At 29.1% G+C, this 25607-nt stretch overlaps 1 protein-coding gene across 1 annotated transcript; it reads left to right on the top strand.

Moving 5' to 3' along the window:
• Positions 1-16971: 16971 nt before the first annotated feature.
• On the top strand, positions 16972-20425 carry LOC126689154 (CASP-like protein 1E2). The gene is made up of 2 exons (XM_050384206.1): positions 16972-17523; positions 19806-20425. The coding sequence occupies exons 1-2, from the start codon at positions 17264-17266 to the stop codon at positions 20149-20151; spliced, it is 606 nt and encodes a 201-aa protein (XP_050240163.1). The 5' UTR covers positions 16972-17263; the 3' UTR covers positions 20152-20425.
• Positions 20426-25607: the final 5182 nt, after the last annotated feature.

Genomic DNA, 25607 nt, shown 5'->3' with positions numbered 1-25607 from the left:
TTTGTCAAATACCTTTTATATCCAACATATATTTTAAATTTAAAAAGAAAAGTGAGTAATTACAAAAATTTACAAGGGATATAATTAGAAATTGAAACTTTACAAACACTAGATCTCTAAACCCTATAAACCCTAAATTATTTCTAGATGGATGTTATATTTAATATTATGCAGGTTAAAATAGGTTGTGTTACATTCATATCACCCAACACGATTTGTTTATTAAGCGTGTCAAATAGGTTGGGTCAGGTCAACCCGCCTTATTAACAGGTCGGGTTAAAGTTGAAGGATCATGACATAATTATTAAATGGATCGGGTTAGGGTTGAGCCATTTAGTTGAATACCTCTACCTCGACATGACACGAACTCGACACGCTAACCCGAATTGACACCCCTACTTATCCTTATCCCTTTTTTTTTTTTTTCGAATTATTATCCTTATCCCATCATCTCATGCAAATTTTATTTATTTTAATGAGATTATCCAATATAGTTAAAAATAATATTCAGTTATCCACCAACATTTCTCACTTATCTAAACAAAAATAAATAAATAAAATTTCAAATGTCTACCAAAAGAAAGTATGGGAAAGGTTCATGATTGTCAATTAATTTTTTTAATGATATTTATCAATTTTTTTAATCCTAAAAGGTAGCCACTTAGTCATAAAATGTAGCCATTAAGTACACATCCATAACAAAAGTTTCAAATGCCTAAAAAAAAATTAAATAGTTTTAATTTAAATAATTTAATAAGATTGTGATTATGGGAAGTCTCTCACGTGAGCAATAATATATTTAATTTTTAAAATGTATTTTCTTGAAAAAAAATGAAAAGAAATTGTAGTGAAAGGCACGGAAATTGTTAGGGATAATTAATTGATTTCATATGGAAGAGATGTGATTGAGCAAAATAAAGCTAAACTATAGGAGTTTCAATGCATGCTATGTACATTAATATTCCAAAAAACAATAAATTGAATCCAACATATAATTACACAAATTGATAAATACAGGCATAGGTAGGATAATTTTTTTTCTTCTTATAAACAAAAAAGAGTCATTAACAACCACTTGATAGATGACCACCACTTTATGTGAGCTTGGAATCATACAATAATTTTTGTAAAGTGTCTCACTCAAACTCATCCAATGTGCCCACTATGCAATTCAACAAAATTGTTGATATGCTACCCTAAAAAAAAGACAAAAAAAAAAAAAAAAAAAAATAGAGTAAGGATTAAAATATAACTACTTTCTCTAAGTAATCTATAAACATATTAGTTATATTGCAATCTTATCCAAATTGAACAATTTGTAAAGTTTAAAACTATTTTTTTCATTGATTGAGATTGTAATATAATAATTGCATTCATCTTTTTTGGTTAATAGTAGAGTAATACAGTTTGATACTTATCCAAATTGCACAGCTATTCTACTTTATTTTAAAAAAAAAAACAAAGTTTTACGTACTGTAATATTGTAATCAAAGAATTAAAAAAATTAAAAAAAAAAAGTTCTAGTACTGGAATATTGTAATCAAAGAAAAGCAATAAGTATTCCATTTTTTAAAGGAAATGAGTAAGCTTTAACCCACAAACACATATCGTACAGAAAAAAAGATAATGATAAGGAAATATGAAAATAAAGAAAAGCACTTCAAAGCCCATATAATTAGAATAAGGATTACCAAAAGTAACCTACCCAAATTCAACAAAAACCAACTACAAGTTGCGTAATCCTCATCAAATTTTACAAATAGTCGGTGATGGTGATTAAAAAAAAAAGTGTTAGAAGACTGTTTATTTCTTTATTAAAAAAGAAAAAAGAAAAAAGAAATGAGCTATGTACATTAAGATACCATTGAGATAGACAAGTTTTTTTTTTTTTGCTTAAGCAGGAACAATTAGAAAAGATCTTTTGTTTATGTAAGTAGAGTTTCTTTTTCTTCTATCTATTCCTACAATGACGGTAAGACTTTAGTGACCTTGATTAAGAAAAACAGAAATTATCGCAAAGAATGAAAGAATACATATCACGTGTAAATACATACCTCCTATGCAGTACCCATCTTCACACTTTCAAGGTGCTTTCTAGTTTCTACAATCATAAAAATTAATTTTATTTGCAATCTAGATGTGCAGTACCCCTCTTCAACATTGAAGGTACTTTCCACAATCATTAAAAAAAAAAAAAAAAAAAAAAAAAAAAAAAAAAAAAAAGAAAAGAAGAAGAAGAAGAAGAAGAAGAAGAAGAAGAAGAAGAATTTTATATGTAATCTAGAGGAAGTGGTAAGTGTTGTTAAATTTTAATAAAGTTTCTCTGGTTAGAAAAAAAGAAAGAGTTTCTCAAAAAAAGAAAAAAAAATGGAAAAGAAAGAAGATGAAGATATATAGGGCAGGAACTTCTTTTTTTTTTTTTTTTTATAGTATTATTAAACAAGATGCCCATAGGGGGCTAAGACAACAGAGGGTAGGAACTTCAGCTTGTTTACCGATTCTCATGGAAAGCCAATTATCACCAATTCAGGGGCGGCATCAAGGGTTAATTAGGGTGGTCACATGACCACCTTGAATTTTTTTTTTTTTTAATATACCTTAAAAAATTTTAAGTTTTAAAATAAAATTCAATCTCTTCAAAATTTTGGTCTGTTGAATGTTAAATAAAAAAATTGCGAGAAATACAATGTTCACAACATTTTCGTAACAAATCTTAAGTAGTAAATTGTTATTGCTGAATAAAAAATTAATTTCAGTAGTAAGTTCAAATTAGAACCAGTAAAAACTTACTGCTTAGTCTTTGTTGTGAAAGTGTTATAAAAATGTTGTGGACGTAACACTTCTAAAAATTTGTCCAAACGAACAAATTAGTTTAAAAACCAAAATCAAATGTTTAATTGTGATTTTTTAAATTGTGTTTTCAAATGAAATATTTTAAAATTGCTATTTTTTAATATAAAAAATGCACACTTTTCAAGTAACTAGTTTGTTAGTGCTTGCTTTAGTTTTTAACCGAACTTGTTGGATTTTTGTAATACATTTTTTCAAAAAAATAATGCATTTTGCTTATATTAGTATTACTTACTTAGATAATATATTAGTAATTGAATGAGAGATCAATAGTTTAATAATTGTTTGATGAACATAAAAATTAACATACATATTAAACACATCTAAAACGTGTAATTGGGACTCTGAAATTCTTAAAATATGAATTTTTGTACAGCTCATCAGCTGATATCAAATCCCCCGTCGATGGGTTAATACACCAACTGACATTCCACTCTTGGCAGTGACAGGTGACCCCAAATTCAACCCGTAGTGTGTGTGAGAGCTACCTTATGATAGGGTAAACAAAGGTGAAAGGTGGCAGAAATCATGGCAGTTGTACTCAAATTATTTTTCTCTACTTTCACTTTTATATATATCCTAGTAATTAAATGAAATATGGAACCCACGTAAGGACAATTAAGTATATGTTTAATCAATCATGCATGTTTTCTGTGAGACCTAAGTTAATCCGACTAAACTTTCCTGATTTACTAATATTCCAATATTCAATACTATGGGCGCACATGAAAGACAAAGGTACAGTCACTTTCACTTCTTTTGATTTTTATATCAAACTTAGATTATTGGATACAATTTTTTAATTATAGGTATCTGTCAAAATGATGGCCAACTTTGGATGATTTTGCTACAGATCTACCAGTCCTTGAAACATGTTTGAAGACTTCAAACCATTAGAATCAATTACTTTCAAAATTCAAGGGGACCTTTCTAAATTTTCTCTGCTCATTTATCGCTAGAACCTTCAAGATTCATAGTATAGAAATAGAACAATTGAATGAATTTCTTCATATATACACGTCAAAATGAAAGAGAGCTTATCCATTTGTTGAAAGTAATCCACGTTGGTTGGACTATATCTCAGCGGGATTGCATAAACATCACTTGTGTCACATTCAGACATGACTAAGTCAGATAAACATAGAAATCATTCAATGGCTATTGGATGAATAGTCTGGTCAGGAAGATATTCAAGAGAGTTGAAAGGAAAATTGTGTATCATCCTGCGTCTAGGAATCATTTGATTGCACCACAAGAAAAGCTTGAAAATTCAATCTGACAAATACATATTGCTCTTCCACTTTGTCTGCTTATAGTCAAGAAGATGTTACTCGAGATTGGATTTAATTATTCTTAAAGTTCAAGTGTATGATTGACTCAGCCACATAATGACACATATAGTAGGAGGCTCACTTGCGCACCTAATTTTGATTATAGCAGCAGTCTCACGCAAAGATAATTAACCTGGCACTTCAGTCATTGCATACGAATTGATGATGGACTATGTACAAATCAATTTTATTTCCCTTTTATTGCGGTTGAACCTGTTTTCTTTCCCTTGCTTTCCGTACCTACTGTGAGTAAAAAAAAAAAAAAATGTGATGACTCAAAATCATAGGTACTACACAGCGTGTCGAGCTTAGTAACGTGAGATTGTAACCAAGTGGAGTATTAAAGTAGTTGAACCAAAGATAGAATTGGCTAGGTGGGAGAGGTGGCTCTGTTGGTTTGTTCCTGAGGTGTCATGGCACAAATTATTTGATTACAGTCTACGACAGCATGAATAACTGGTTGTTAGGGCTCATTTTTGTCAAGCCCAAAACAAGCTGCCCAAAAAATAGAAGGCCCAATATCGCAAGCCATTGGTCCAAATGATATTGGGCTCTTTATTCTAACTTTTCTCTGCCTCTATGTGAGCCCACATAAAAGTCTATTGGAGAATTCAAGGAGGTATGGTTTGGAAGGCAGAAAGAAAGCTTTTTCATCATCACTCCAGGCTCAAGAAAACGACTGCAAAGCATGAAGCACTTGCAAAACCTATGAGCTCACGAGTGGCATATGTGCAAGACAAACATACCGTGAAGGCTTGCTTAAATTAAATCTATTCTACTACTTGTAATTTTTTTTGGGTCAAAATGCAACTCACCTTAAATAAATGCTTGTCTGCCACCATTATTGCCTACTGACACAATGCATCAAATGCCAATCTACTACGAGACCCACCACTCATCAAGATTGTCAAAGCCTTAAAAACCCAAAATCTAAAGACAATCATCTCTCTTTGAAAGAGAAATTTTGATGTTCCCTTGGGCCTCTATATTAAGGCATGGTAAATGGAAGTATTACTCAAGGATTTTTGTTCCTACCGAAAGGACCACATTTATTATTTTTACTAGAACTAGGACGTGTGTGTTATTTTTCTCCCTCATCACATTGTCCATAATTTGCCAATCTTTGTGAACTATTAAATAATACTAACATTTGTTTTTCAATGGATAATAGTTTTACTTGATCTTTTGTGACATAATCAATTTTAAGTAAAATTTTAATTTTGAAAAACTTATTTTTGTTGGAACAATTGTAACAAGTATTTTCAATATAATTTTATAAGTAATACATGCAATTGAATAAAAATCTAGTCTTTTTATACAAATAATAACTGTTATATTTATATTTAGACGTCATTATGATAATTTTCATCAATTTGGTGTATTATTTCATTGTATTCTACCTCTTTTTGATGAATTTATTTTTATTTGTAAGATTTTTATCTAACTTTTTTGTAATATTTTTTATTTAAAATTTTTATATCTAGATTGATATTTTTTTAGTAGACATTTATATTTTATAAATGTATATTTACAAATAAAAGAACTTTCATCTACAATATAAAATTAGAATATGACAAAAATAAAATAAATGTTAAAGTGAACGGCAATAGAAATCTAACTTATTAAATGTATTATTGCAACTTCACTTAATAATAAAATCACCCAATAGTGCCAACCTACTAATGCAATGATGGATTAATCACATAAGTCAATGAATCAATACTAACAAACCAAGATTAGTTTCATATATATAAAGAAGCAAATATCATGGTTCAGTCATCAAGCAGATAGAGAGGAATAAAAATTTTATAATTTTTTTAAAAGGAGGTTTATTTTACTATGGGTTGGTTGATGCAAAATTAAGGAAAATTAAAATAAATTTTCAAATTTGATTTTGGTAGAGAGAGAGAAAGAGAGAGAAATTTTTGATATGCGGTCATTTGAAAGATTAGATGACTAATATTAATAATCTATTGTGTAGAATATTCGTTTACAAAAATTAAAGTCTCAAACATGTAAGGAAAAATTAATCACCAATGATAATCAGAATCCAGCGCACTTATAGTTTATTTTTGAGGATTTCAATTGGGTCGCATGTTTGTTTGTGCAATATTTTAGTGGTTTTTGTAGGGTTATTTTATCCCATACTAATATTTTTGGGGATTTATTGTAATGGAGGGCCTTGACACCTATGTAATCTATTGAATAATTTTTTATTAGATTCTCCCTCTCTATATATAGAGAGAGAGAGAGAGATTAATATTTTTAGAATTCTAGGATTACTTTTTTTTTTTTTTTTTATAGATACCATAGAATTTTATATATTAGTACTAAAGATTGGCCCATAAGAGAAAAGTTGCTCAGCTGTTCAATATGACAAAATATTTTTAAAAGAATCTATCGGCACCATTTACCAGTTTAATGATAAAAACCCCGTTGTTATACAGATTATAGGCTAATTTCAGACTTCATTGGCATCTATAACTATTAATGGAGGAATTATTTGTTTTTTTTTTTTTTTTTGGTTTTTTTTAAATTTTTATAATTCATTAGTTACAATAAAAGAAGAAAATATTTTAAATTTGAACTCTGGACGTGTCTACTAAAAACATCATGAGATGTTAATTAAACTACAAAGTTCTTGATATCTTCAGGATAAATTATTAAAAAGTTGAGACTGAGGGATCCCATCCCACCTATCCTTTTGAATTGGGATGAGAAAAATAATGACAATAATTGAACTACTATTCTTTATTGAGAACATATCATAAAACTTCATTAAGACGGAGAGGTTACAAGACGGCATCCTCCAGCAAAACACTGTGAGAGGGGGCCAGCATCAAAATCAATAGAGACCACATAAAATGCCTGAAAGCCCACTTACTCAAAACTTGTGGAGCTCTATGTTCTTCTCTGTATACACCCAATTAAAACTACAAATTTCAAATTCATTTGCCAGCTCCATAATTTCAAGAATTATTTTATGGTGTGCTTGGATGGTATGATTTGGGCACACGAATTTGGATATGGGTAATTCAAATTCAAATATATTGTTTGGATAGTTTATAAAGGGTTAAGAATTTGGATTTGACAACTCCACTTAGGATTTTGAATCTTAAAATCCTTGAGTTTGAAATAACTTCTTAACGCATAAAATTTTAGGAACCCATATGACATATTTAAATATTTATGAATTTGGAATTAAGGCATTTCAAAAATCCATCACATTAGAATTCAAATTCAAATTTAAATTTAAGTATTCAAACACAACCTTAGTCATAGACTCACAGACCAAACTTAATACGCATAGTGACACAGTCACTTTCTAATTCAATTGAAATAGTACAGTGGAATTCATGAGACCAATGAATAGTAGTAAAAATAAACTGAATAGTAAAATAATTTTAATTTTTCATTGGTATCTAAACACACACTAACTCATTTTAAAGGCTGGTCTATGTCCACATTTCCATGTTCCCCTTCCCTTTCGAGGTTGACATTTTTTATTTTTTTATTATTTGCATGCAAAAATTTTCCCATGAAGTTCCAAAAAATAATAATAAATAAATAAATAAAAATTTGCCCATACTACTGCTGAATTTATGACTTGAGCTGTGTGCGTTATGTGGTCCATAAATAATCATGTCACTCAAACTTGCTAAATTCATGTGAACATGCTCTTCGATGTGGAAATTAAAATTGCCCGATTTGTTTGAAATTCGCTTATTTTGCTGAAACTAAAAATTTTTTACTAAAAATACTGTAGATAAAAGTAAAAGTTAATTGAAATAGTATAATAGGACCCATGAATAGTACAAAAAAGTATAATAAAACCCATAAACAGTAACAAAAATAAGCTAAATAATAAAATAAGTTGGCAAAAATAATCTTTGCCAAACAGATGTCTAGTATGATATGATTTATGATATGTAGTTTTATTTTATAACAAGTTAAATGAAAGGGGACTCCCTGTAATATGATTCATTATCAAACACACTTCTTGTACTGTAAATTTGATTTTTTTTATTTTTTAACTCTTGTTATATTTTTACCAAAAAATTTCCTTTTCTTTAGTTTCTTATAGGTTTATTTTAATCTTTCTTGCAAATTCTTATTAACAAAATTGAAACATAGTTATCTTAATGAAGACCCCACACCGCAGTCCCTAAGTCATGTTAGCCCAAGCCTTTCCACTAAGCCAACCAATAAGTTGTATATACTAATTAATGAAAGATGGTTATCTACACTACTATTTAAGGGGTTTATCCTGTTTGGATTCCTCATTTTTTATGCCTAAAATACCCTCATTATACCCACTTACAAGTTTTCAACTAACGGGGATAAATATGTAAATTAAAACTCTTACACTTCAAGACCCACAAACTCACGTATGCTTTGCAATTTCTATCTCTCATTCTTCTTCAGATTGAAGACATTTAGTTTAGCTTTACATCTTCCTTTCTTTTTATTTAGATTAAAGACATTTACTGTTAAAGGCTCCAACAAATTTTCAGGTTCTCTCTTTTGCAACTTCCTCTTTGTTTTCTTTTCTTTTGTTTATGATTGACTTTCTTTGAGTTTTACTTTTTTTTTTTTTTTTAAATTTTTATGTGTATCACGTTAACTCTTTTTTTTTTTTTTTTTTTTTTAAATACAATTTTGAAATGAATGGTTCCTTCATATACTCTACCACTGTACTTCTTAATGAATTGTCATTTCATGTTGTAGGTATTGTGGTCCAAAGACAGGGCTGTTTTATGTTACAAAAGAGGCATTCAAAATTATTCGTGAACAGTTAAATAGTATGGCTTCCCTTACCTCCTTTAGTAGCCTTTGTTTACATTTTATTTAAAAATCGTGAATTGAAATAAAAATAGTTACCACAATACTCCCTGATTAATGATCAAGATATAAATTATCAATTACTATTTCCTTCTCCTTCCTCACTTTTTTTTTCCATCTTTGTATTTTTTTTCTTTTTAAGAAAGTTTTTTATTAAAAAATTATTTTTACCATCACTGTATATGTTTTTGGTGTTAAATTTTTTTTAGTTTTTTTTTTTTTTTACCATCATTGTATATGTTTTTGGCATTAAATTTTTTTTATTTAGGTATGTAGTAACCTTGAGTTCTACTTTTTTTTTTTTTAATATATGTATCACGTTAACTCCTTTTTATTTTTATTTTTTTTTAAATGTAATTTTGACACGTTAACTCCCTTTTTTTTTTTTTTTAGATCTCCATTAGTTATTTATTTAAATAGTTGATGATGTGGTGATAAGATTTTCAAGAGTCCATGATAGAGTTAAATTCTAAAAAATCTTTATCTTTATTCTGAACAATTTTAATAGGATTTTCAAGAAAAATGATCTCATCAAAATTTAAATCAAACACAAACTCTAACAAACTTATGGTATTATCTTTAATAACACGCATGCTAACTTTGGTTTGTTGATTAAATTTTTATTTTTTATTTTTTTTATTTAAGTATGTTGCAAGCTTGAGTTCTACTTTATATATATATATATATATATATGTATCACGTTAACTCCTTTTCTTTTTCTTTTTCTTTTTTTTTTAAATGTAATTTTGAAATGTTAACTCCCTTTTTTTTTTCTTTTTTTTAAATGTAATTTTGACACGTTAACTCTTTTTTTTTTCTTTTTTTTTAGATCTCCATTAGTTATTTATTTAAATAGTTGATGATGTGGTTAAATTCTAAAAAATATTTATCTTTCTGAACAATTTTAATAGGATTTTCAAGAAAAATGATCTCATCAAAATTTAAATCAAACACAAACTCTAACAAACTTATGCTATTATCTTTAATAACACGCATGCTAACTTTGGTTTGTTGATTAAAGTTTTTTTTTTAAAATACTTGGTTTAACCCTAATTCTTTTATCTCTCTCAGGTTCACGTACGCACAAATTTTTTGGATTGCATTGAGGAGTCATTGGAATGGAATATTAGATAAGTTCAACTGAGAGACTTTACAAGAATTATTATATGTATTAAACCTCACATAAAGTGGTTGTTATCTAAGAAATTGTTGTAAAAAAATTTCTTTTGTAATAGAAACTATATTTATCATTTGTATAATTCTATGTCAAATTCAATTTAAATTTTTTTCCATAAGTATTAATTTACTACTTCATAAAAAATGTTACCTACCTTTTTCTCAGTTTTAAAGGTTGTTGATATATTTGAAATTTAAACTATTTTTAACTTTTGTTATGGATGTGTAGTAAGTGGCTAACTTTTAGGACTAAAAAACTAAATTTTTGGATTAAACAAAAATTGATAAATGTTATTAATTTTTTTTAAAAAGAACAACAACACCAAAAGAAACGAGTATCTCCTGCCATAAAATTTGAAATTTAAGCTTTTATTTACTTATGTTATGGATGTGTGGTAAATGGATAAATTTTAGGATCAGACAAAAAATGATAATTGCCATACATAAAAGTTGAAAAAAAGAACAATATCAACAACACCAAAAAGGGGGGAAAAAAAACATGGATGTGTAGTTACTAAATTTTAGGATCTTTCTAGGAGCATTTCCTTTAACAAAAAACTTATTAATTTACTTATGTACCTTATAAAAATGCAATATAAGTATTGATAATCATAGTTTGTCAAATTTAAACTCATTGGATACTCAACTATTGTAAAAATTAGTAGAAGCATCCAAATCCCAATCCAAAAATGCAAGCCATGTATCAGGTGGTTGGGTAGTTTTTAAACGTGGGATAGAAAGTGAGATTTTTTTTTTTAAATAGTACATGGATAGAACATGGGATTTTTTTAAAAGTGTAGTTTTTCTTTTTTTGATAAACTTTTAAATAAGGATAGGGTCACATCAATTCCTCACCTTAATATTTTAAATTTCCCTAAAATTTAGCCTTTTATATTCTTTCAAAATCAGATATGTTAGTGCCCAAATATAAGGATATGGATGGAGAAGTTATAGTAGGACTTTTTTTTTTTTTTTTTTTTTTTTTTCAAAATATGGAAGAGATTTAAAATATTAAAAAAAAAAAAAAAAGAGAGAGAGAGAGAGGAAAACGTGAATTTGGGTTTTATAAAAAAGGGTGGTCGGGTAGTTTTTAAGTGTGGGATAGAAAGTGGGATTTTTTTAAATAGTACACGGATAGAACGTGGGATTTTTTTTAAACGTGTAGTTTTTTTTTTTTTTTTTGATAAACTTTTAAATAAGGATAGAGTCACACCAATTCCCCACCTTAATCTTTTAAATTTCCCTAAAATTTAGCCTTTTATTTTCTTTCAAAATCAGATATGTTAGTGCCTAAATAAGGATATGGATGGAGAAGTTATAGTAGTGTTCTTATAGTAGAAGTCTTTTTTCCCCCCCAAAATATGGAAGAGATTTAAAAGAAAAAAAAAAAAAAAAAGAGAGGAAAACGTGAATTTGAACTTAAATGTAAATTTGGATGCTGTTCCTACTGCTATGAACTTAAACTACATTTAGTGTACTTTTGTTAATTAAAAAATTTAGAAGAACAACATTGACGAATTAAAATAAAAGTTCATTATTATTCCTATTGGGTTTTTGTTAAACCACCTTTAATAACACTTTATAGTATTTTTTTTTTCTTCTCAACAAACAATCATGAAGTTTTTATACAATTTTTTTTCTAGATACTTCTAATCATTAATTCCCAATTGTATTAGCCTTTTGTTAAGGTTAAAGCACCATTTAATACTTTATTAAAAAAAATAAAAATACAATTGTGGTTTTATACAATTAACATGTCTCTTGCCATAAAATTTTCAATTTAAGCTTTTATTTACTTATGTTATGGATGTGTAGTAAATGGCTAAATTTTAGGATTAGACAAAAAATGACAACTGTCATACATAAAATTTTAAAAAAAGAACAACATCAACAACACCAAAAAGGAAAAAACACAAAAAAAAATAAAAAACGTGGATGGGTAGTTACTAAATTTTAGGATCTTTTTAGGAGCATTTCCTTTAACAAAAATCTTATTAATTTACTACTCCATAGAAAATGTTACGTACGTTATAAAATACAAGTATTGATAATGATAGTCTGTCAATTTAAAACTCATTGGATACTCACTAATGTAAAAATTAGCAGAAGCATCCAAATCCCAATCCAAAAATGCAAGCCATGTATCAATATGTCCCACGTAATTAAGGGGTTTTTTAAAAAAAAAAAAAAAATTTATGGATAATTAAGGTACTTTAGTACAGAAGAGATTAAAAAAGTTTTAACTAAAACAACAAAATTTTTCTTTTTAAACTTCGGCGCCTCTTTGCATATTTGTTTGATATTATATTTATATCCGGTAAAGTGAGAAATTGAATGTACATTCAAATCCTTTAAATACCCTTAAAGACTTTCATCTTCCTCATCACCTCCACAACTCTCAACTTCTAAACTCACTAAGCCACTTCTTCTCTCTCTTACACTTACACACAAACACACAAAGTTATAAATAGACACATTATTTTCTCATCCAAATTAACCAAAATGGCATGGTTTTGTTTTAAAGTGTGTGAAATGAGTACGGAAAATTTAATCTAATTTTAACTATAAATGATTTTGTGAAATAACGTAAACATTTTCTAAATTATATTTTCGTCATATTGATCTAACAAATCATAACCTAAATTTAAATATATTCTCAAAACTTCTACCTAAAATAATAATTTAATAATTTTAAGAAGTGTAACTTATTTCTCCTATTTTACTAAAAATTTACTACAATTACACATATTATTACAATTCTTACATGTGATTAATTTGTTCAAATTTAGTTCACTTTATTGAGGTTTTAATACGCCCTATTTGTGACAAGGAAAAATCTATTGATTATTGTGTATGTATGTGCAACGACCACTATAAATTTAATTTAATTTTATGTAGAAATGAGTTCGCAAAATACAGCAATAGTGAATACCAATGACATAGAACGTTATCGAGAACAATGGAGATATTATGCTTGCTTGAGAAGACAATGAAAGCAGAAATATTCGATTGGCAATACGTTATGCTAATTACTCAAGACAAAGACAACAAACTTTGGGTGGTAATCACATTTTAGTGGGAGGCCTAGCAAATTTAAATGAAGAGGATGTTGTACATTCTAATTCAACATCAACAAACCCATCACTAATATCACCTAATCACGAGACTGGACGAAGTCGTCGCCTTACACATATCTGTAACTTAGCACGCAATATGCCAGTTGAGCATAGGGCTATGCAAGAAGTCAGTGATGAGATTATAGTTTTGTATCTTTAAACATTCTTCATTAATTGCTTGGAATCTTATTATTTTGAGAAAATCCATAATTTTGGGCATGTTAGTTGTATGTCAATATATACAAAGATACTGAGTCAATGTTTATAATATTAAATTTAGGTCTCCCTCCAACCTATCCAACTATAATGGCAAATGACTTTGAGGCTGGACCAAGTCATATAAATTCTGATGTTAATTCTGGTAAGTTTTATATAATATATTTATAAAGCTTTAACCATTATTATTTATATATAATTATACCAATTGAGTATTTTATATAAATACATTGTAGTTACAGAAAGAATTGAAAAAGTTAAAAATATAGTAAAGCAAAACCAAGGGGATGCCTATAGAGAACAAGATTCATTACTCAATGTCACCATTTTTATCTTCAATTTCATGTTTATAACCTTCTATAAAGCTTTCATCATTATTTTTTATATATAATTACACCAATTGAGCATTTTCTATAATTACATTGCAAGTGTAGAAAGAACTGAAGAAGTTGAAAATATAAATGATCAAAATCACAGGGATGGCTACATAGAACAAGATTTGTTACTCAATGTCACCATTTTAATTTCAATTTACATGTTTATCATTATCAATTTTATTATTTGTTAACTAGCCTCTGAGCACGCACTCACGCGTGTGCTCAGAGGCTCTTTTATTTTTTGGGTAAGGGTTAATTTAGAGCATTTATTATAATTTGGGATTACTACATTTTTCAATCACAAAAAAAACTTAAGGGTGTGATGAAAAATTATTTCACAATACATAATACTCATCACACCCCTAGGTTTTTTTGTCATTGAAAAATGTAGTAATCCCAAATTATAATAAATATTCTAAATTAACCCTTATCCAAAAAATAGAAGAGCCTCTAAGCACGTGCGCGAGCGCGTGCTCAGAGGCTAGTCTTAATAACTATCTCAAGTAATTAAAGGAAAACAAATGAGGGTTTTAGTCCCTATACTCTATGGCTACCTAATCTAACATACTTAACTTTTGTAGTTTTGTTTATTTTGTACTTGTTTACTTTATCAACTAAATAGGCTAAATTGTATTTCTCTTATTTTATAACAAAAGCCATAATTCTATTTGATTTATTTGTTAATTGGGAAAATTTAACGGATGCTCTAAAAACATTGGTTTAGAAAAAAAATTTAGAAACTTTTTATAAGAAAAGAAAAAAGTAATTAATTTTTTGACATCTTTTTATATTTCCATAAAAGTGGTATCAAAACTTTCATAAAAATATCAATTAACAAATGCTCTAAGGAAACCCGTTATATAATAATAAATACAATTCTTTACATGCAAAATATTAGATTTTTTCAATTAAATTTTGTCGAATTATGGGTTGTGTCATTTCATTTCAAAATCAATTGATAATGAGAAAGACATATTCAAGCCTTTTATGACATTCAACATTACGTTTGTGAGTTTTTTTTTTAGCAGTCGTAAGGAGTCAATTGTGGTCTCCTAACAATCCCCACTCACGATGATTAACCAGCAACTCAAACCCATGATTTTGGTTGTGATACCACTTTTTGGACGGTAAACTATGCCACTTCACTTCAAAACTAATTGATAATAGGACAAGACTTAGGTACTGTTCCTTAGATTTTCCTCTTAAGATTTAGTCATGTGACTACTTAACTAAAAAATACACTTCTATCTCATGAAAAAAAATCCACATGACAAAATCTTAAAAGGAAAACTTAAAGAACAGCATATAAGTACTGTACCTAAGTCTTGCTCTTGATAATAAAGAACATACACTCAAATATTTTATTACATTTTCTTTTGATAATAAAGAAGATACACTCAAATATTTTATTACATTTTACATTAGGTTAGATTTATTGTATCAATAATCAAGAACAAAAGTTGTGATCCTTTTCAAGTTCAATTGATTTTAATGCAACCATCGAACTAGTATTGGTGACCCTGTTGCCAGCCGATCAAACTTAAGATGCCACAAGATCTTATCAAAATAAACCCCTATTCATATATATAGTTGGCACTTGGCACTCTACCAACAAAGCCACGAACTTGTAAATTCCAAAGCAGCCCGTGGACGGTGCTAGAGATCACATAGTAAATAAATAAATAAAAATTGACATTTTTTTTTTATACAGAATAGAATTTCTATTTTAATTTGTGTATATATGTGTGAAACTTCCTCTCCTGAAGATTTGAATCTCAACCTTTACCCCCACATCCCACAAGTATTTATACTTAAAAAGTGATCACCATACTCAAAATACACTATGATAAAAATTGACAAATTTTACACATTCGTTGAATTGATAAATTTTCACTAGTTTACATGTGAACTGATCACTTTATTTATTAAGTCTATCATCATTACTTTTTCACATTAATAAATATCAAATTTTTCGGCTGTCATAAAGTGACGTAGGTTGTGTACTATTTTTTTTCTGGATGGTTGTAGCCTTGTAGGTTGTGTACTGGTAAGTTGTAACTCTCCAATTCCCCAATTCTAACGGTGAGTGTACTTGTCTTATTTGTCCAAATTTATGGCTGTCCTAACGTGGAGATATTGTGCGACTTTCCAACTTTTACAATTGGAATGATTGAGAGATTTTTTTAAAGAAATTTTCGTTCATTTATCTGTTTGTAAAATACTAATTTTATTCATATTTTCAGTTTTTAAAAATAAAAATAAAAGGTCAATAACATGATAGTAAAATTAAGAAAAATATTATATCCAACAATACTTTTACAATACTTTCATAACAAATCATAAATGATAAGTTCTTACAGGTTGTTATTAGTGGAACAAAAAAATAATTTCAATGATAAATTCAAATTAGAATCAATACTAATTAATTACCTATATATGATTTATTGTAAAAATATTATGGTCGTAGTATTTATCTAAAATTATATATCCTTCCTTTTAATTCATTTTCTTCCACCTAAACACATTAGCTAGGTAAAAGTACACAGGTACACTATAATCAATTCCATTGTTTTTAACTTTTTATGTATGTTCATGCCAATTTTAATTTAAAAACTCACAAACATAACGGTGAATAAAGTTAATCCACTAAAATATCAACAAATTGATACAACGAATATAGCATGAATTTTTTTTTTTTTTTTTTTTTGATAATGAAGATAGCAAGATTAATCTTAAACCTCTCAATCTAGTATTTAATACTTGAAAGCATTACTCATTCCTCTACTCACATATGAATTATTGATCTTATTACAAATTTCTTGGAAAATGATACTGACTTTTCAATAAATACCCCAAAAGGAAAAAAAAAAAATGAACACTTTCTTTGTCACTCTCTCTGAAAAAACGTAATTTTCTCAACCTAGTTTTTTTTTTTTTTTTTAAACCTCTCAATTATCTAGTACTTAATACTTGAAAGCATTACTCATTCCTCTACTCACATATGAATCATTGATCTTATTACAAATTTCGCACGTAAACACACTACCAAATTGATACTACTCGTAATAAATTGCAGGCTCCTATAGTCTTCCTACCCATTACTCGTCCTCTTTCTTCAACGTACATACAGTGTTATCCACCTGCTTGTCTTAATTACCTTTGGTGCAAATTTATGAACCACTTCACTACTTTCCCCTCCTAACAATGCCAAACATTGATAGCTCTTTCACACTTGCCCGTTTGACCAAAACCCATCTCTACCTTCTCTATTTATAAGCCTCCCCACTCTTTTTTCTTTTGCCCCCTCTACTCTCTCTCTAAGAAGGTTCAGTGCTTTTCTGTGTGTTCTTTGAAAATGGAGAGCCAGAACAAGGTCAGTATGGGTGGTATGGATGGGTTGGAGAGTAGAGAGAAGGAAATGAAGATGGCAAATCAAAGAACAGCCAAGAGTCGTGAATTACTTGTAAGGCTTTTGGCTTTTGTTCTAACTTTTGTTGCTGCTATACTTTTGGGGGTAAACAAGCAGACCAAGGTTGTCCCAATTCAGCTCACCCCAACCCTGCCACCTATCAATGTTCCTGTTACTGCTAAGTGGCATTACTTGTCTGCCTTTGTGTAAGTTATTCCTTTAATTCAGATGTCCTTTTTCTTTTCAATAAGTTTGATTATGAACACAAAATATTTCATAATTGTTGGGATGGCATATTATAATTGTTATTCAAAGTACATCAATGGCAAGAGGAGGTATACCATGAATCTGGTGCATATATCTTCCTCCAGAAAATTCTTATATGAGATGGTCTCATAAGACTTACATTTCACTGACATGAGGGTCTCACACGCATGGGACTCACATGTCATTAAGATATGGTCATATAAGTCTCATGAGATACTTTATCATCCTCCCCCTCACATAGAGGTGGACCTTACACATGTGGGTCCACCTCTATGTGAGAGGAAGGAAACATATACTAGATGTATAATATATTTTCTCCAATGGTAGAGTAGAGCTATGTAGAAATAATATACGAATTATAATTTGTCATCTCAATAAATTATGAAAAAAGTGAGAAATTTTTTATGTCTATAGTATTGTTCTCTCCTTTGTTACGAGATTCTTAAAATTTAAATGTATTAGACTTTACCTTAATACCGGTATTTAAACAAAATTTGACTAATATTATTTTGATATATATATATATATATATTTGAATTATTGATGACGGTGTGACACAAAATCTAGTCCAATCATTTCAAATTAAACATCATTAGCTTTATTATATTTTAATTATATATTAGATTCCATACAATTTTGCAATGAATATGTTAGCTCAAAGGTGTTTGCTAACCAACGAGTAGGGTTTTTTTTTTTTAGAATTAACAAGTAGGGTTTTAAATAGACAGAATTGAATTGATTGTCAAAAAGTACAGGATTGGTTCATTTAATTTTATTTCTAACACGAACCAAGCTCGAGTTGATCACCAAAGTAGATTACATGTTTAAACTTGATTCATTTTCTTATTGAATAAGCTCAATAGATGAGTTTGTCTCATTTACTAACCGAAAACATATAGAACTATAGAACTAAGTTTTTTTTTTTTTTTTTTTAAGAGAAATGTTAATGAATGCCTTGGTTTATGGAGTAATCCCCAAAATAGACTACACGTTTAAACTTGATTCATTTTCTTATTGAATAAACTCAATAGATGAGTTTGTCTCATTTACTAACCAAAAACATATAGAACAATAGAACTAAGTTTTTTTTTTAAGAGAAATGTTAATAAATGCCTTTAGGGCATTGGTTTATGGAGTATTTCTAGAAATTTTTTTATGAAAAAAGAAAAAAGTAACAGATTTTTATACTAGTATTTATCATAAAAGTGATATTAAAACTAGTCTGTTAACAAATGCTCCAAGAGCATCCATTATTAGGACTTTAAAAAAAAAAAATTGAATTACTTATAAATAACTTGGTTTATTTATAGCCCACTAACAACAATAATAAAGCTGAAAAAAAAAAAAAAAACAAACAAAACAAAACAAAAAAGTTCAATTAAAACTCTAACTGTTTGCAAACATTGAATTGATCTTTAATTACATCGACCCTACAACTTATGACTTTCCAACTCTATAGGACATCACCTTCATACAGCTAGACTTTTCTCCCAAAAAAAAAAAAAGAGCTAGACAAAGCAACCGTTGAAATGTTGCCAGCACTGCAATTAATATATGTCATTATGTGTTGGTGAAACTCTAATAAAGTGATGTTGAAATTACAAGTTGGATCGATGGTGGATTCATCACCCGTGACCCGTCAACTCAAGTTGGAAGATCATCCATCTACTTCTTCAATTGTGTAAAACAAGTGTTGTGTCACCATCAACATGGTCCCAAATATATATATATTGCCAAAAATCCCGTCCTCTCAACTTATTGACCTTTTCTTTTCTCTTTTTTTGGGTGAAAAGGAAATTTAATTAAAACAAACTAAACATTTAAAGATGATGGTAGAAAATAAAGGAAGGAGGATTTAAATACAAAACAAAATTATCACTAACAAAAACTCATTCCTTAGCTAAAAGGTCTGCGCATTAACTTTCCTCGTGGTAGTGGTCCTAGTGGATGATCTATATTATTGAGGACATATTGACTTATTGACAAGTAATATATCCTCAATAATAGATCATGTGTTTCCCAAACCAAGGATAATTTATTGTTTATGTTAGTAACAATTTGTATTAGCATGTAAATATATAAAATTGCTCTATTAATTATCCTTTTGAATGACAATTATATATCTCTTCCAAGAATATTACTACTTCTTTGGAACTATTAAACATATTTTGGAAATGCAGTTATTTTAGGAATTAACGTTTCTTTTTTATCTTTGTACTAGGTATTTTGTGGCAACAAATGTCATAGCATGTTCATATGCAGCCCTCTCTATACTCCTCCTATTCACAAGCAAAGGTGAAAACAACATATTACCCAAGATGATTATCATCCTGGATACACTAATGGTTGCATTAGTCTTCTCCGGCAACGGAGCCGCCACCGCCATTGCCTTAATGGGCTACAAAGGGAATTCTCATGTGCAGTGGAAAGAAGTTTGTAGTGTGTTTGGAAAATTTTGTGACCAAGGTGCAGTTGCTATTGGCCTTTCTCAGCTTGGAGCACTAGCATTTCTGTTGCTAGGTCTCATGTCTGCTCTCAGCTCCAACAAAAGGTCATCTAATTTTTAGAATAAAATTGTCAACTACTACTAATGTTTTTGGATTTTGGGCCTTGTTCTCTCATCTCCAAGGAGCCCAATTGTATCTTCTTCTTTTGTTTTTGTTTTGTTTTTTTCCGTTTTTGTTTTTTTCCCTTCAATCGTGGTTGGTTTGCTTATGATTATGTCTTGTGAAAAGAGTACTTATATTTTCAATATCTTTGTCACAATAATTTTCGTAAAATATTTCACAACTATTGTCAAGATGCCAAATTGTATTAATGATAAATGTGGTGTTTATTAAATTTCTAACTTTTAACTCAGAAAGTTATAGCTACCCTTCCTATACGGCTTGTTATCTATTTCCCTTTTTTTTTTTTTCATTAGAGTAGAAATTTGGGAGTGCTTATATATGAAAGTTGTGGCTGTCATTCCAAGATCAAATTGATACTTTGAGCTATTGGTTTCAATGAAGTTCTTGTTGAACCATATATGCAATGTGCTTAAGTGCTTTATTGCTGTGGTTTGCTCGTGTAGAAGTGTTTATTTTTATTAGTTTATTAAGTTTAGAAAATAAGTTGGATAAAAGTATAATGATATTTAGTAAAAATAAAATTTTCAGAAATTGTACATAAATCAAATAAATTATAATAAAGGATCCTTGGTATGTTCAGGATGTAAGGCCAAGACTTTATTATGTATTCACCATTTTTTTTTTCTTTTTGGGTTGAAAATATGCATAGACATGGGTTGACTACAAACAAAAGGTTTTTATTCCTTCTCAAAAAAAAAAAAAAAAAAAAACATAAGGTTTTTATTTTATATATATATATATATATATATATTTTTTTTTTTTATAATAACAACAATAGCATAACACACACTCTCTCTCTCTTTGTTGAGAAACATAACACACTCTCTTGGACCAACACACACACACACAAAATATCATAAATATTTGCACTTAAATCAGCTTTCATTTGGGACGAGATCACCAGTACTCATTACTTTGAAATTAGTTCCCAAACAAAGTGTTAAAACAGAAAAAGAAAAAAGAAATAGTATACTTTAGGAGTTCGACCTCAGTGGTCAAACAAGCTGAAGGGATATTCTCTTGAACAACTTCACCTTAAAGTAACCACCTGAAATTCTTCTTGTACAATCCTAAGCAATTGGTATCAGTGGATAACCTCTGAATTTATCTAGAGAAATTAGCTCTATCGTTGCTGACAATATAAAGCAATTTTGTCCAAAATCTCTTATTGTTATTATTATTTTTAGTCTTTAGTCTTGGATTGCCAAGTGTCATCTTATAATAGGGGCCATTCCTATCTCTCAAGTTATTTCTTGGTCGTTATCAAGGAGCTCTTAGATGAAGAGATCCTTTGATTTCCCCCTTTTTTTTTATTAACTCTTTTGTTATGCAGAAAACAAATTAACTTAAGTACAGATTTCTACTTTCTAGTCCTCAAAATTTCTAACATAATCATAGCTCATTCATGCCAAAAAAAAAATGAATTGGAGTGAAACATCACATGTAGATTGTAGAGGACGAGTTTTTCTTGAAACTTTTTTAAGCATGTTTGGCATGACAAAAGTTAGCTTTAGAAAACTACATAAAAGTATATAAAATTTTAACAAAAATACACCACTATGAGGATGGTTAAGTATTTAACCAAAACAAAAAAGTGAATGTTCTTAGCTTTAATTATTTTGATGGGAGTCCAAGACATTTTCCAAAATAATACTAAAAAATAAAACTCTATTAAAAGTTTTAGACAGTGAGTAGAGAATAGAGATTGCACTTTGTAGAGTGCATGTGTCGTGCTCTCCCACTACAAATAGACAGAATAAAATATCTTGTCTTACTCTCTAGTCTCAACATGTTCCATTTTATAAAATTGGCAATAATACACGTGAACCTAACTGATTCCCATGGCTTACATAAGCAGCAAGTCCTCAAATTTAATATTTCAACCATCAATTTCTTCCTCTATTAATTGCTGAAAAACACCAATATATTTGTCTTAAAATTCTTCTTAAATAAATAATTAACTATATACATAAATGAAACTCAAAAAATAGAACACTGAATCTGAATGTGATGGTCCAAAACTACATCCAAGGCAATCTCCAAGAATGGACACCGTTAGTTATTTATGCACTTCATATTCAATGACATATCGCAAAGCTTTTTCTCAAAAAAACATATCGCAAAGCAAAAATCATATATATATATATATATATATATAAAATTCCTCACCATACCCACTTTCAAAATGTGCATGCAGATTGTGACTCATAATCATTGTTTCCAAATCAACACACCAACGTATAGTCAGTGAGATCAGCACAGTCCAATCTTCATAATAATCACCCCAACAACAACAACAAAAAAAAAAAGGGCTATTCAACTTTTTAGTATATTTTAAAATGTTTTACTTTAATCTCTATATTTTCATAATTGTTTTAATACAGTCTTTTATCATTAAATCGATGTAAAATATGCTGATCTAATACAGTCTTTGATTTAATACGTTAGCATTTTCCATCAATTAGATAATAGAAAAGACTTTTGAAAGACATTTTAAAGTATAAGAACAATATGAAAATAAATGCTAAAAGTTAGAGACAAAATATGTAATATTACGAAAGATAAATGGTAAAAACAAAAACAAAAATGAAAGTGATGAATTAATCAAAACTATATATGATTGGTTTTGGATGTAACACATAGAAAGCACATTCTCACAAAAGCCTATCCTGCAAATCTCTGTGTTCAGAATTATATTCCTACAGTTTCCTTAAACCAATCAAACTTCTTCTTCTTTCTTTTTTCCTATCACATTCGCCACCAAAGTACCGTTTGAAATTTACAGGGCAAATGGAAAGTGAAAGCCAAGAAAAAGAGGAGGAGATAAGTAATTTTCTATTTGATATCATGAAGGACTACAGTGACTCTGTGATACCACCACTGTCACAAATATCAACTTTGCATGAGCCTGAAATTGTGTGTGTTGAAAAGGGTTCGAGCTCAAGAAAGCGTGGGAGGCCACCAAAAGGCACGGCTAGAAGTGAGAGTGTCCAGAAAGAGAGAGATAGGAGGGTAAAGATGAGTCAGAATTATAATTATCTTCAGTTAAATGTCCCTGATCTCTTTCCCAAGGTTAGTGGGTTATTTCTTATTTCATTTTCAATAATATTAATGGTTCATATGCTTAATTATATTTTGTTATAAAAGTAAAAAAAATTTAGATTGTATGGAATTCAAATGGGGTTCCCTTTAAGTTTGTGAGTAAAGTTTTTACATTTTATGATTCAATGTTTCACATAATATTCTTTTTAAGTGTCTCAACACAATGGTTCTTAATCTTAACTCTCTCTTAAGGCTAATGGGTTGTATGTTTGTGTTTCATGGTTCATAGGCACAAATCTTCCTGATTTAAGATTTCAAATCCTATTGTGTGCGTGCATATATATATATAAAGATTGGCGGGTTTACTTCAATTTTAACTCGATAGCTATTATGTTCCTCTAAAATTATGGATCACAAATGTCACAAAAATTTGTCAAGCATGTGGGTCTTAATCTCTCTCCTATGGTGTACCAAATTATATTAAATGGCTAGTCACAAATTTTGTTTATTTTTAACATGCCAGATACTAATAGCCTACATGGTATATGGATTTTTATTTGGATTTTAGTATATATAACAATGTTTTGTGTTTGTTGTTATTTTATGTCATAAGGCTACAAGGGAGAAGATAGTTTCTGAAACTGCGAAGTATATAATTCTTCTTGAAGAAAAGAAAAGGCAGTTGGAGAAGCTCAAGGAATCATCAAAATCAATGGCACCAATTAGAGGGACAGTTCCTAACTCGAATTTCTCTGACAATGTCATTGTCTCTAGCAATGTCACATTTTTTGGGATTCAAACGTTGATGAAACAAGGCCTATTGACAAAGATTTTCATGGTGTTTCATAAGCACCAAGCAGAAGTCTTGGCGGCAAATGTTGCAGTTAATCATGGGCAAGTAATGGTTACAATTACAGCATGTGTTAATGGCAATGGAGGCAATACCGTTGAGAAGATTAAGAAGGAGATTTTGATTTTATAGGTTTCAATTTTCTTTTTTTAAGTATATATATTTTTAATACGGATTATTCAGACATTAAATTATTTATTGTGAGTAAATATGTCAAAGAAAATGTTCAGACACAAAAAGATCAAGTACAATAGAGTTATTCACAAAATTTTGATGTCCTAGGACATGCTGAATATGTTGTGCTCAACCTTTTTCTCTCTCCTTTCTTTTCACCTTTTCTTTTTATTTTTCTTGTTTTCTTTGCTCTTTTTTGTATGAGTTTGGAATAAGGTTTGGGATTTTTTTTTATTTGTTGAAAGTTGACAAATATACAGTTGTGAAGCTTAAAAAATAAAAAAATAAATTTAAAAATAAAAAACTTAAAAAAACAAATTAAAAGGTTAAAAGAAAAAAAAAAATCCAAACTCACCTTTTGTTTTTTGTTTGTATGCTTTCCTTGTTGTACAAGCAAGAAAACAAAATTGTGGGGCTTTATAGAATTACCAAGAAAACATTACTCAGATTGGGGTCTGAATATGTTGTAGCAAAGGAAAGTATTTGCACTAGAAGAATATGAGAATGCTTTGAGTGAAAGACGAAACTGTTGGGTTAAGTCCCAATCATTGCAACAGAACGAGCCTACGCGTATTTCAGTCATATTTTGTACAATCTTATCATTAATTTTTTTCATATTTCTTGCTAGCCACGCAATTTAGTTTTTGGAAAAATTGGAATGCATTTATTATCTTTGTTTTATTTAAAACAAGATTGAAATTATGCTTATGACGACCGAATTAGAATCCGATATAATAGTCCTAAGGCTATTGCATCATGCAATACCTCTCACATCTTTTTTACTTTTTCAAAATTTATAACTTTTTTTAAACTCTGAACCTTTTTATCTTTTTAACTTCGTTGATCCAATGATTAGTATCAAAAGTTAACTTTTTAACTTTTAATCTGAACCGTTGAGAAAATATTGTATAGTGTAACAGCTATTGCACCAGATCTCAATCCTTCATAAGGACACGTCCTAAATATGTTCCTCACATATGGGTTTGTTCCAATGTTTCTGTGTTCCGTTGAGGCCAGAAGTGGAACTTTGACAATGACCCAAGTTGCCCATCGACAATCAAAGTGTTGAGATGGCCTAGACTAAACTGGAATGCATTTATCTTTATATATGGATTGCATTTCTCACTGCATAAATGTTATATCACTTATATGGAAGCATCCCATACATTCCTATTATGTTCCAATACTGGTCTGAATTTCCAAAAAATTCTCTTCAACTTTTGGTTATTTATTGATCAACGTTCTTGAATCTAGAAGTGTGCTTTTTTACTTCTCACTAAAAAGTAAAAAATGTGGTCAGTCCATAAGAGAAAGAAAATAAGAAAGA

The sequence above is a fragment of the Quercus robur genome, chromosome 6 (assembly GCF_932294415.1).
Source record: "Quercus robur chromosome 6, dhQueRobu3.1, whole genome shotgun sequence".
Lineage (NCBI taxonomy): Eukaryota > Viridiplantae > Streptophyta > Magnoliopsida > Fagales > Fagaceae > Quercus > Quercus robur.
This window is presented reverse-complemented; position numbering and strand designations above follow the sequence as displayed.